Source organism: Bison bison, unplaced genomic scaffold, assembly GCF_000754665.1.
Source record: "Bison bison bison isolate TAMUID 2011002044 unplaced genomic scaffold, Bison_UMD1.0 scf7180017864322, whole genome shotgun sequence".
Lineage (NCBI taxonomy): Eukaryota > Metazoa > Chordata > Mammalia > Artiodactyla > Bovidae > Bison > Bison bison.
The window spans coordinates 7520373-7532807 of NW_011494894.1; the positions used below are offsets into that span (position 1 = coordinate 7520373).

A 12435-nucleotide genomic window follows, 5' to 3' on the forward strand; every position below is an offset into this window, starting at 1 on the left:
TGAATGTTGAGCTTTAAGCCAACTTTTTCACTCTCCTCTTTCACTTTCATCAAGAGGCTTTTGAGTTCCTCTTCACTTTCTGCCATAAGTGTGATGTCATCTGCATATCTGAGGTTATTGATATTTCTGCCGGCAATCTTGATTCCAGCTTGTGTTTCCTCCAGCGCAGCATTTCTCATAAGGTACTCCGTATATAAGTTAAATAAGCAAGGTGACAATATACAGCTTTGATGGACTCCTTTTCCTATTTGGAATAAGTCTGTTGTTCCATGTCCAGTTATAACTGTTGCTTCCTGACCTGCATATAGGTTTCTCAAGAGGCAGGTCAGGTGGTCTGGTATTCCCATCTCTTTCAGAATTTTCCACAGTTTATTGTGATCCACACAGTCAAAGGCTTTGGCATTGTCAATAAAGCAGGTCATAGTAAACACCCTCTTCCAACAACACAAGAGAAGACTCTACACATGGACATCACCAGGTGGTCAATACCGAAATCAGATTGATTATATCCTTTGCAGCCAAAGATGGAGAAGCTCTATCCAGTCAGCAAAAACAAGACCAGGAGCAGACTGTGGCTCAGATCATGAACTCCTTATTGCCAAATTCAGACTTAAATTGAAGAAAGTGGGGAAAACCACTAGACCATTCTGGTATGACTTAAATCAAATCCCTTATGATTATACAGTGGAAGTGAGAAATAGATTTAAGGGACTAGATCTGATAGATAGAGTACCTGATGAACTATGGATGCAGGTTCATGACATTGTACAGGAGACAGGGAACAAGACCATCCCCATAGAAAAGAAATGCAAAAAAGCAAAATGGCTGTACAAGGAGGCCTTACAAATAGCTGTGAAAAGAAGAGAAGCGAAAAGCAAGAAAAGGAAAAATATATCCATTTGAATGCAGAGTTCCAAAGAATAGCAAGGAGAGATAAGAAAGCCTTCCTCAGCAATCAATGCAAATAAATAAAGGAAAACAATAGAATGGGAAAGACTAGAGATCTCTTCAAGAAAATTAGAAATACCAAAGGAACATTTCATGGAAAGATGGGCTCAATAAAGGACAGAAATGGTATGGACCTAATAGAAGCAGAAGATATTAAGAAGAGGTGGAAAGAATACACAGTAGAATTGTACAAAAAAGATCTTCATGACCCAGATAATCACGAAGGTGTGATCACTCACACTTACCTAGAGTCAGACATCCTGGAATGTGAAGTCAAGTGGGCCTTAGGAAGCATCACTATGAACAAAGCTAGTGGAGGTGATGAAATTCCAGTTGAGCTATTTCAAATCCTAAAAGATGATGCTGTGAAAGTGCTGCACTCAATATGTCAGCAAATTTGGAAAACTCAGCAGTGGCCACAGGACTGGAAAAGGTCAGTTTTCATTCCAATCCCAAAGGCAATGCCAAAGAATGCTCAAACTACCGCACAATTGCACTCATCTCACACGCTAGTAAAGTAATGCTCAAAATTCTCCAAGCCAGGCTTCAGCAATAAATGAACTGTGAACTTCCAGATGTTCAAGCTGGTTTTAGAAAAGGCAGAGGAACCAGAGATCAAATTGCCAACGTCTGCTGGATCATGGAAAAAGCAAGAGAGTTCCAGAAAAACATCTATTTCTGCTTTATTGACTATACCAAAGCCTTTGACTGTGTGGATCCAACTCAGAGTAGGAGTTAAAATTTAACTACAGAGTGGAGCCAACCATAAGCAAAAAATGTCCCACACTTAGGAAATCTTGCTATGTACCAGACTGTGACGGTCATTGGGGTGTAATAGTGAACAAGACAGAAGCTGTTCCTGTTCTTATGGAAGTTTGGGGCAAGTTGGATAACAGAAGCATCAGATTGACTACCCAGGTTCAAAGCCTGCCTCCCCCACTTATTAGCTGTGTGAACTTGGACAGGTTACTTGTCTAAGTCCCAGTTACCTCATCTGTAAGGTATAATCAAAGAACCTGCTTAACTGAGATTCCATGAAAATTAAGTGGTATAATGAATGCAGAGTGTTAAGCGTACTGTCTGGTACGTGGTAGGGTCCGAATAAACATTGATGAAGAAGGTGAGCAAATCAAAAGGCAGTCACAATGCAGGACACAGTGATAATGCTGTGATACAAGAAAAACAGTACTTGTGAGGAGAGGCATTCACTCACACCCATGGGGCTCAAAGAAGGCTCTGGAAGTAGATTAAGTAGATTCAAGTTTGCATCTACTGGCTAAGAGAGGGCATGCTACATTTGAAGCCTAAAAGAAGTTCCATATGGCTGGAGTAAAGAGATAGGGTGTGGAGAGGGGGCAATTAGGAGCGGGATCCTGAGACAACTTGTTAGATGCTTAAGAGTTTGGATAGTATTCTAAGGGTCATGGGAAGCCACTAAAGGAGTCAAAGCTAGAGAGTGATATGGTTTGATTTATATTTTACAGAAATATCCCTTTGGCTGGAATATGAAAGATGCCTTAGGGAAGGGAAAGATTACTGGCAGGAAGTCCAGCCAGAATTCTTTTATAATTAGAGAGAAAGAGAGAGAAAGGTGGCCTGAAGCTGAAAAATAGCAGAAAGATAAAGGAAAATGGAACAATTCTGGAGATATTTAGAAAGTAATTGGCTGGAAAGTAAGATATACAGTTTTTTTCCTGTATCTTCCTTTGTCTTGCTTTATTCATTTCTTTGTTCACTTAAATTGAGAAACAAGGGCTTCCCTGGTGGTCCAGTGGCTAAGACTTCGTGCTCCCAAAGCAGGGAGCCCAGGTTCTATCCCTGGTCAAGGAACTAGATCCCATACACCACAACCACAAAATCCCACATGCCGCAGCAAACAGTGAAGATGCCGTGTGCCACAGCTAAGATTGGGCGCAGCCAAGTCAAAAAAATCAAATTGGGAAACAAAAATTCTTTAGCAAACTTATTTTCTTAGATAACAGATCAGTGCTATAACAGTGGTCTCCATGTGCAGATAACCCATCCTAGTTATTTAACATAGGAGACATTAGTATTGAAAATTTAGGACATGGGAAAAAAAAAGGTGGAGTGGGGCCTGTATTTGCATTTGGCTTTTGCTTTGGTGACCCTCAAATTCTGCAGCATAGTTTAGTGATCACCATCCATTTTCTTGTTAGCATAGTCTTTTTTTTTTTTTTTAAGTGAAATATAAAGGGGAATTCCCTGGCGGTGCAGTGATTAAGGCTCCATGCTTTCACTGCCGAGGGCCAGATTCAGCCCCTGGTCAGGGAACTAAGATCCCACAAGTCGCATGGTGCATCCAAAATAATAATAATAATGGGATATAATTGACATATAACATTATATTAGGGATTTCCCTGGTGGTCCAGTGGTTAGGGCTTTGTGCTTCCACTGCATGGGGCGCAAGTTTGATCCCTGGTTGGGGAACTAAGATCCTGTAAAAACAACAGCAGACCAAAAAAATACATTGTAGTCATTTCAGGTACAACATAATGATTTGATTATATGCATGCATTGCAAAATGATCACAGTAAGTCTAGTTAACATCTGTCCCCATACATAGTTACAAAAAAAATTTTTTTCTTTTGATGAGAACTGTTGAGATGTACTCTCCCAGCAGCTTTCAAATATGCAATACATTATTGTTAACTATAGTTACCATGCTATTCGTCACATCCCAGGATAATCTTTAATCTGAGCTACATCTCTAGAGCCGTCACAGAGGTAATAAAAAGTATCGTGCCACACCATCTTTGGCACTCCTTGTCTAGTTCGTACACCTGTTTTTCCTGGGGGAGTTTGATTTTGGGGTGTTTGGGATGTTAGAAGTGGAACCTCCACTTGTTTTCTACATCTCCGAAATTTGAGGAATGATGGGATTGAAATTCTGGGTTCTATCTGACTTAACCAAATTGTGAGGTATTGATGTAATGGAAAAAATATTTTGTATTTTAAGTCCTCCATCCTTTATTTAATGCTCCCTTGAGCCAAATGTGTTTTCCATTTGGGTGACTTAAAGGAGGGAGGCAGAGATTGTCTCAGATGTCATTTCAGGGAATTATTTTACTTCTTAATCAATTATACTTCTTGCTAAGTCTGTTAGAACTGATTTTCCTACCTCCCATTTCTCTTGGGAAAACTTTATGATAAGTAGTGAAATCTTTGGTCTCAAGATGAAAGCAGTGACTCGTATGTGCCCTTCACCCCATTATCTGAAAGAAGCCATGATAAATAAAGCAGCAAATTTTTGAACTAGTTGAAGAAATTTTTTATTTTTAATGGTATACAATGCTTTTTGGTTATAAAGACGCATGTACATTTTTTTTCTTTCACTGTGGTGCCAGAAGAATTGGTATGTTTATAATTGATAATCAGGTTTTAAAATTTGGAAACATCTTTTGTTTTTGAAACATGATTAAAATAATTAGAGAAATTACAAGTCTGAATAAGAGTCTGGGGATTTAGAGCTGGAGAAACGGGGATCTTAATTTTTAGGATATTTTTCACCCCAGAGACATAAAAATATTTGCTTGTAAGGAAAATGAGAGAATAAAACCAGTCACTTTAGCTGTATCCCTGAAGATGTTTATTTTGAAGAGAAGTGGAGAAAGCAGAGAGAACTATACAAATGTGGAGAAGTGAAGAGAATCCCAAGGAGTCATGGTTTTCTCAGAATAATATGTTTTTTTCTCATAATCATATTTTTACCAAGAAACATGAAATAAATATTCAATATCTAACATGATCCCGGGAACTAGGGAGCTACATTTGTGTGTGTGACTTTGTGCACTTCCTATAAAGGATGATTCCTAATATTACTTAGGAACCCAGCTTCATAAACATGGAATTGTTTTACCCTGACTTGTGATGTGTGTAAAAACAAAAAATGTTAGTCGCATCCAACTCTTTGGGACCCCAAGGACTGTAGCCTGCCTCTGTCCATGGAATTCTCCAGGCGAAAATGCTGGAGTGGGTTGCCATTCCTTTACTCCAGGGATCTTTCCAACCCAGGGATTGAACCCAGGTCTCCCAGGCAGATTCTTTATCATCTGAGCCACCATGGATGATTAACCCAGACTAAGTAAATAGGGAGATACGTGAGCATACATACCCACTCTGCTAGACTTCACATATGCACATTTCAAATCAGACTCAACAGACACTTTAGCTTGCCCATCAGAATAGATATTTATTGCCAGGAATGTTCTGGGTTGGACTATGTGCCTTGAGCCTTTTGGAAACTGAACTGGCTGGAGCAGATTGCAAGGTTTAGGCTGTAGGAGAATGACTCAGGTTCTTTTTCAGCCTAAAGCAATTACCCAGCTGTTGGGAAGTTGAAATATTGAACCAAATTATATTACCTAAGTTAAAATAAACACCCCTGAGAATAGATCATGATATATACTAAGGTACATGTATTATGCAATGATTAACATTCCTATTAGTATTTCTATATCTTGTGAACCAGCCTTGGAATCTTCCCTGAGAATAAGTTTGTTGTTAGTATGTTTTCTTGGTATTTGTTTTCATTGGTTGAGATATATATACACTATTAGCACATTAGCACATTCCCAAAGTCATTACCCTGTAAGATTGGAACTCGCAGAAACACCCTTGATAAAGTCATCAACAGAATAATTAAATGCTCAAAAACAATAAGTATTTTGTATATAACAACTACAGAGTTTAGCCTAAAGCTGATGATATGCTTTAAAAAAAAACTCATTTATTCTCACATGGTCTTATTTAAACCATATAGAACCCCTGTAAATACACAGGACATGTATTATATATAGTACAGCAGTCCCCCCTTATCAATGGGGGATACGCCAAGACTCCCAGTGGATGCGTGAAACTGAAGATAGTATTGAATCCTATATATACTATATTTTACCCTATATGTGAATACCTATGATAAAATTTAATTTATAAATTAGGCACAGTAAGAGATTAACAACAATAATAATATAAAATAGCTACAACAATATACTGTAATAAAAATTATGTGAATGTGGTCCCTCTCTCAAAAATTTCTTCTTGTGCTGTATTACCCTTCTTGTGATGATGTAACCTAATGAAACACATGATGAGATGAAGTGAAGTGAATGACCGAGCATTAGGCTACTATTGACATTCTGAGGATTTTTCCGAAGAAGGATTGTCTGCTTTGGATGATCCTGGATCATCATTTGGTTGTCAGGAACAGATTTTGTTGGTGGTTGGGGGTCCCAGAAAGATGGAGCCAGAGGGCACACGATTTCATCCTGCTAATCAAAACAGCATGTAAGTCAAAACTTATGAATTGTTTATCTCTAGAATTTTCCATTTAATATTTTCAGACCACCATTGACCATAAGTGGCTGAAACCAGGGATGAGGGTGGACCACTGTATCTCCAGTCTTAGCAATAAATGACCCAAAGCCAAACAATTGGCAAGTGGCAGAACCAAGATTTGTTTTCAGTGTTTTTCTGTTTCAGTTCCAGAGCCCTCTTTGGGGATACAAATTAGAGATCCTCAGCAAAGAAAATTACAAGAGTCAATTAGAATCACAACCAATTAATCTAATCTATAGAATTTAAACTATGCCTTAAGACATAACCTACAAGACTAAACATATTTATTGCATTGTATTACAAATTCACGTTTCATTGTTACTCTCTGAGCATTTTGTATTTAATTCATCAGTGAATATTTACTGACCACTATTCTGTGTGGGAATATTGAATTAGACATTGTTTTCTTTCCTTTTATTAAAATTAACTTGTAGAGTGAGTGCTCAGTCATTCCAGCAAGTATTTTGTTGCCTAATTGTCCATTTTTCCTCTATAGAGGAGGGGAAGGCCTGAAGGCTTGGTAAGGCGATTCTCTGTTCTTCAAACGCTGTTACAAAGTTCCATTTATAACATGGGTATCACTTATTGACCATCTACTATATGCTAGGTGTTCTACATATATTACTGGTAACCTTCACATCTCTGTGGTTTGGTGTGAGTATGCTGCTGCTGCTGCTGCTAAGTAGCTTCAGTCGTGTCCGACTCTTAGCAACCCCATGGACTGCAGCCCACCAGGCTCCTCTGTCCATGGGATTTTCCAGGCAGAAGTACTGGAGTCGGTTGCCATTGCCTTCTCCTTGGTATGGGTATAGTCATCCTTATTTTTATGAATGTATAAAAATGTCCAGACATACCTCAGAGATATTGCAAGTTTGGTTCTAGACTACCCCAATAAAGGAATATGGCAATAAAGTGAGTCACATGGATTTTTTTTTGGTTTCTCAAAGCATATAAAATTCATGTTTACACTGTACTGTGGTCAGTTATGGAGAAGGCAATGGTACCCTACTCCAGTACTCTTGCCTGGAAAATCCCATGGATGGAGGACCCTGGTAGGCTCCAGTCCATGGGGTCGCTAAGAGTCGGACACGACTAAATGACTTCACTTTCACTTTTCACTTTCATGCATTGGAGAAGGAAATGGCAACCCACTCCAGTATTCTTGCCTGGAGAATTCCAGGGATGAGGGAGCCTGGTGGGCTGCCGTCTATGGGGTTGCACAGAGTCGGACACAACTGAATCGACTTAGCAGCAGCAGCAGCATGGTCAGTTAACTTTGAAATTGCATTATGTCTTAAAAAATGTACATGCCTTAATTTTTAAAAATGCTTTTTTTGGCTTAAAAAAATGATAGCCATCATCTGTACCTTCAGCAAGTCATAAAGTTTTTGCTGATGGAGGGTCTTGGATGCCGATAGCTGCTGACTGATCAAGGTGGTGATTGCTGAGGTTGGGGTGGCTCTGGCAGCTTTTTGAAATAAGACAGCAATGGAGTTTGCTACATCAGTCGACCCTTCCTTTCACCCGAACACTTACAGGCCACTGGAGAGTTATTAATTGGCCTAATTTCAATGTTATTGTGTCTCAGGAAATAAGGAGGCCTGAGGAGAGGGAGGGAGATGAGCATTCAGAACACAGATTTATCATTTAAGTTTGCCATCTCACATGGTGTGGTTCATAGTGCTCCTAAACAATTACCATAGACAACTGATTGCACAGCGCTATCATAAATATAATAATGATGGAAAAGCTTGAATATGGTGACACAGAGACCTGATGTGAGCAAATGCTGTTGGAAAAAATGGTATGGGTACACATTGCTCAACTCAAGGTTACCACAAACTTTCAATCTGCAGAAGAAACAGTCTCTGTGAAGTTCAGCAAAACAAGGTATGCCTGTACAGCGTAGCAGTGAAACCAGACGAGATAGCCTTGGATCAACAGCAGGGCCTTCAGTTAAAAGTACCTGGGATTGAACCTGGCTCCACACTTACTCCTACCAGTTATTTCATTTCTGTCTTCTCCCTTACGCGCATCTCTAAAATGGGATAAAATTATTTGAACTCACAGAATTTTGGTGTTAAATGAATTAACATCTGTAGATGGCTTATAGTGCCAGGGCTTGTTGATAGTGAATGTCAGCTGTTCATTTGGTGTGTCCTGGAGCTGAGTCTGAGCACCTCTTTTTCTTCTTTTTATGTATATCTGTTACTCCCAAAGTGACCTCATTTACTCCCATGGTTTTAAATATAAAACTATACTGATGACTCCAAAATTTATATTTCCTGCCAAAACGATACTTTTCAAGTGTAAGTCATCTCATGTCACTTCTCCATTCAAAACCCTCCAGTGACTTCTTATCTCTGAAAAAGCCAAAGCCCTAACAAGGGCCTGTAAGGCCCTATCTGATCTGTCCTACTTTTCCAATCTATCTCCCACCATTTTCCACTCACTTTCTTTGCTCCAGCCGTACGGGTGTGCTTGTTGAAGACTCCCAAACACTCTTGCTCCTCAGGCTCTTTTGCATCGGGCTTCCCTGGTGGCTCAGCTGGTAAAGACTCCACCTGCAATGTGGGAGACCTGGGTTTGATTCCTAGGTTGGGAAGATCCCCTGCAGAAGGGAATGGCTACTTCCCTTCCATGGAATTCCATGGACTGTATAGTCCATGGGGTCCAAAAGAGTTGGACACGACTGAGCGACTTTCACTTTCACTTTCTTTCAGGTTATGTTCTTCCCCAGATATTCAAATGACACATTCCTTCACTTCTTTCAGGTCTTTGCTCAGATCCCGTCTTACTGGAGAGGCCGTCTATGACCACTTAAATAAAGGAGGGTTTCCCTTTCTTTTTCTTCTCACCTAGCTTTTTTTTCCTTCCCATTGTGATGTCTGTTGTCATTGTTGTTCTTCAGTTGCTAAGTTGTGTTCGACGTTTTGCGAGCCCATTGACTGTAGCCTGCCAGGATCCTCTGTCCCTGGGGTTTCCAAGGCAAGAATACTGGAGTGGGTTGCCATTTCCTTCTCCAGGAGATCTTCCCAACCTAGGGATCAAACCTGCATTTCCTGCATCAGCAGGCAGATTCTTTACCACCAGAGAAGACTATGGTATCTATTACCATTATGTTTATTTTGTTTTTTAATGATCTGTTTTGCCCTCTAGAATGTGAGCTGTATTAAAGCAGGAACTTTGGTTTGTTCACAGCCCCTAAATCAAGTGCCTGGCACATGGCAAATAAATATTTTTTGTTCAGCTAGTAAGTATCAGAGTTTCAAACCCAAGTCAGGCCCCCCTAAACATCTCCTGCTTGTCTACCGCACTAGTCTGTATCCCATATCAGGAAGGATACAAAACCATTAAAATATACATCAATTCTGATGTCTTTAACATGTCTTTAAACTAGAAACTTTATGCATATTAAGATTGATTTGCTGTTCAGTATAACAAATATTTACTGTACACCACAAATACATGCTCTTAAATAAGAAACAATGACCAACCCATTAAAATAAGTAGAAATTTACCTAAGAATCTAGAAGCCCCAGAAAGGTAAATATTTGTACTTATGGATCTCTAAGTTCAGAGTTATTACATGCAACTAAAACTAATACAATGGTATATGTCAATTATATCTCATTTTTTAATGCCATTTAAAAAAAATCTCGAGTTATTAGGTCTATTTTTTGTATCAGACTAGAACACTTGGTCATCCCTGAAACTTTCTTTCCCCATCTTTCTCATTCTCCATCTACTCATTTACTTAAGCCAAATTTCTAGACACTTTTTTAGATTGTTCTTTCTCCCTTCCTTCACATCTAGTTCATTTGCAAAGATTGTAAACTTTACCAACAAAACTTATCCCGAGACCATTTTATTCTCATCAGCTTTACCTCTGTAAAACCTAGGCCAAGGACAACTCCACCTGCCAACCCACCAGCGGGATTTCCTAAATGCTTTCCTTGTCTTCCCATTTTCCACTGAGAAGCCAGAGTGATCTTATAAAAATGTAAATTACTTGTCATTTCCCTGCCTAAAAGCTTCAGTGGTTTCCTTTTGTTATTCCTAAGTTATTTCTTTTAGAAAAACATCCAAACCCTACCCTAGCCTACGAGCCCTACTTGATTTGGTCCTGATCACCAGTCCAATCTTCTCTCTTAGCATTTTCCCCATTATTCATACACTCAAGTCTCTCTGGCCTTTCATTTCTAGGAGGACAATGAACCCCTCCTTGCCCCAGAATATTTATACTAGCAACTCCTTGTCATTTAGGTCACAGTTTAAATTTCACCACCGCAGAGAGGCCTTCCCTAACTTCTTCATTTCAATTAGTCCCCTCTCCTCGTTCACCCTTTGTTCTGTCAGAGAGTGAACTGCATTCACTTATTGTGTGTGGCACAATCACCATCTAATATGTTCCTTCTCTGTTTATTGTCTGTCTCTTTCCAGTAGAATGTAAACTTGATGAAGACTGAGACTTTGCTTTATCAGCAGGGTTTATATCAGAGTCTAACACATCGTGGACACTCAAACACTTATGAATGGGTAAATCTTTGTCTGAATTTTGATAGCTTATGTAAGATCACAATAGTTTTAAACACAGCTTTAGTAACTCTGTGACATCCGTGTTCTCATTGCTTCAAGGCACAAAAGGAGCAGTATGCCAGGAGAAGGATTCAGCTTCCTCCTATATCTTGGCAACCACTTGGTCAAGCTCTGGACTCAGTTCAGTAGTTCAAAACCATGAGATAAGGGGGGAAAGACAAGAAGTAAATACTCCCCAGTTGATCAGTTGTCATTTCTCACTTAAAATTTTGAGAGGGAGAGAAAGAGAACAGTTCTTAAAATCAAACACTTATGGAGCTGGAAATGTTGGAGAAAGTTGATGTCGACAGAAAAAAAAAATGTTCGATTAGGGGAGGAAAACTAATTCAGAAGGAGAAAAGAGAAAGGGTTCACACCGTGCTGATCGTTGCCTGTTGGAGTGTTCAGGGTTGGGCTTGGGTACCACATCTTGATTTGTAGATAAACACTAAGGAAGAGAGGGTGAGGTGGGGTAGGGTCAGAGAAAGGGAGGAGACGGAGACCAGCTCGAGAGACGCGAAAGAAGCTAGAAGGAAAGCAGAACGGAGCTTAGCATGTACAAAGGCAGCCTCGGATCTTGCCGGAGCTGCAAGCGTTAAAGGGAGGCGGGGAGTGACGCGGTTTGCGTCTGGAGCGGCTCCTCGGAGTCCACAGCATCCACCGCCGGAGCCTCGCCTTCCTTTCTCCCTCTGCAGACACATCGAGACACAAAAAGAGAAGCGACCCCTGGGCCAGCGCGAGGGACCCGCCCGCGCCATGACCGAGACCACCAAGACGCACGTTATCTTGCTCGCCTGCGGCAGCTTCAATCCCATCACCAAAGGGCACATTCAGATGTTCGGTGAGTCCTCCCGCCCACCCCCGAGACTGCTTCCGCCTCTCTCCTTTCCCCGGCACCTGTGTTTTCCAGGGCGTGTGACGGTTTGGCGAGTGCCCATCCGGAGGGGTGTGCTGGCTGATCCAGCTGGTGAGAGGTCAGCTCCTCTATCCTGGGCTCCCGGCAGGGGATGCCAGCTGCTCTTTCGAGGCGTCACTCGCTCGGGCCAGACCCGGCTTGCTGGGGGGCCATGGGGTGGGGGATGGGAGGGGCTGGAGGCGAGTGTTGTTTTGGGTTGGGTGGGAGGTCGAGGTTTGAGGGCTGGGGTGCGGTGGTTCGTTTGGAGACTTGGCGAATGAGGATCTGGATGGGGGAAGAGGCTGGGGCGCGGAGAAGGTAGAAGGGGGTCGGAGATAACGTGCTATTTGTTTAGGTTGGGCTGAAAGCTCGAAGGAGTTAATGATGTATAGGCTTCGGAGACACAAACACACACACACAACACACCAGGAACTGGGCTGGGCTCAAGGAGATTCGTTTATGGTTTGGCTGATGGTTTGGGGGGCGGCCCGGGGCAAATGTTTGAGGGTTGTGAACCGTGTATTACCCGCGCGAGGCGGAAGGCTTAGTGAATGTGGAGGTGGGGGGACAGGGGGCGGGGGCCTGGTCTCCGCTGCCGGGACCAGTCGCCTAGGAAGGGGAGGAGGCGGGGGGGTCGCTGCGGGCGGCCCTCTGCGAGC

At 41.4% G+C, this 12435-nt stretch overlaps 1 protein-coding gene across 2 annotated transcripts in view; it reads left to right on the forward strand.

Moving 5' to 3' along the window:
• NMNAT2 (nicotinamide nucleotide adenylyltransferase 2) overlaps positions 1-12435 on the forward strand; it is a 218577-nt gene that overhangs the window by 40786 nt on the left and 165356 nt on the right. For both annotated transcript variants that reach the window (XM_010853100.1, XM_010853101.1), the window contains one exon: positions 11577-11722. In XM_010853100.1, coding sequence (XP_010851402.1) covers positions 11577-11722 — 146 coding nt within the window. The remainder of the gene's footprint in view (positions 1-11576; positions 11723-12435) is intronic.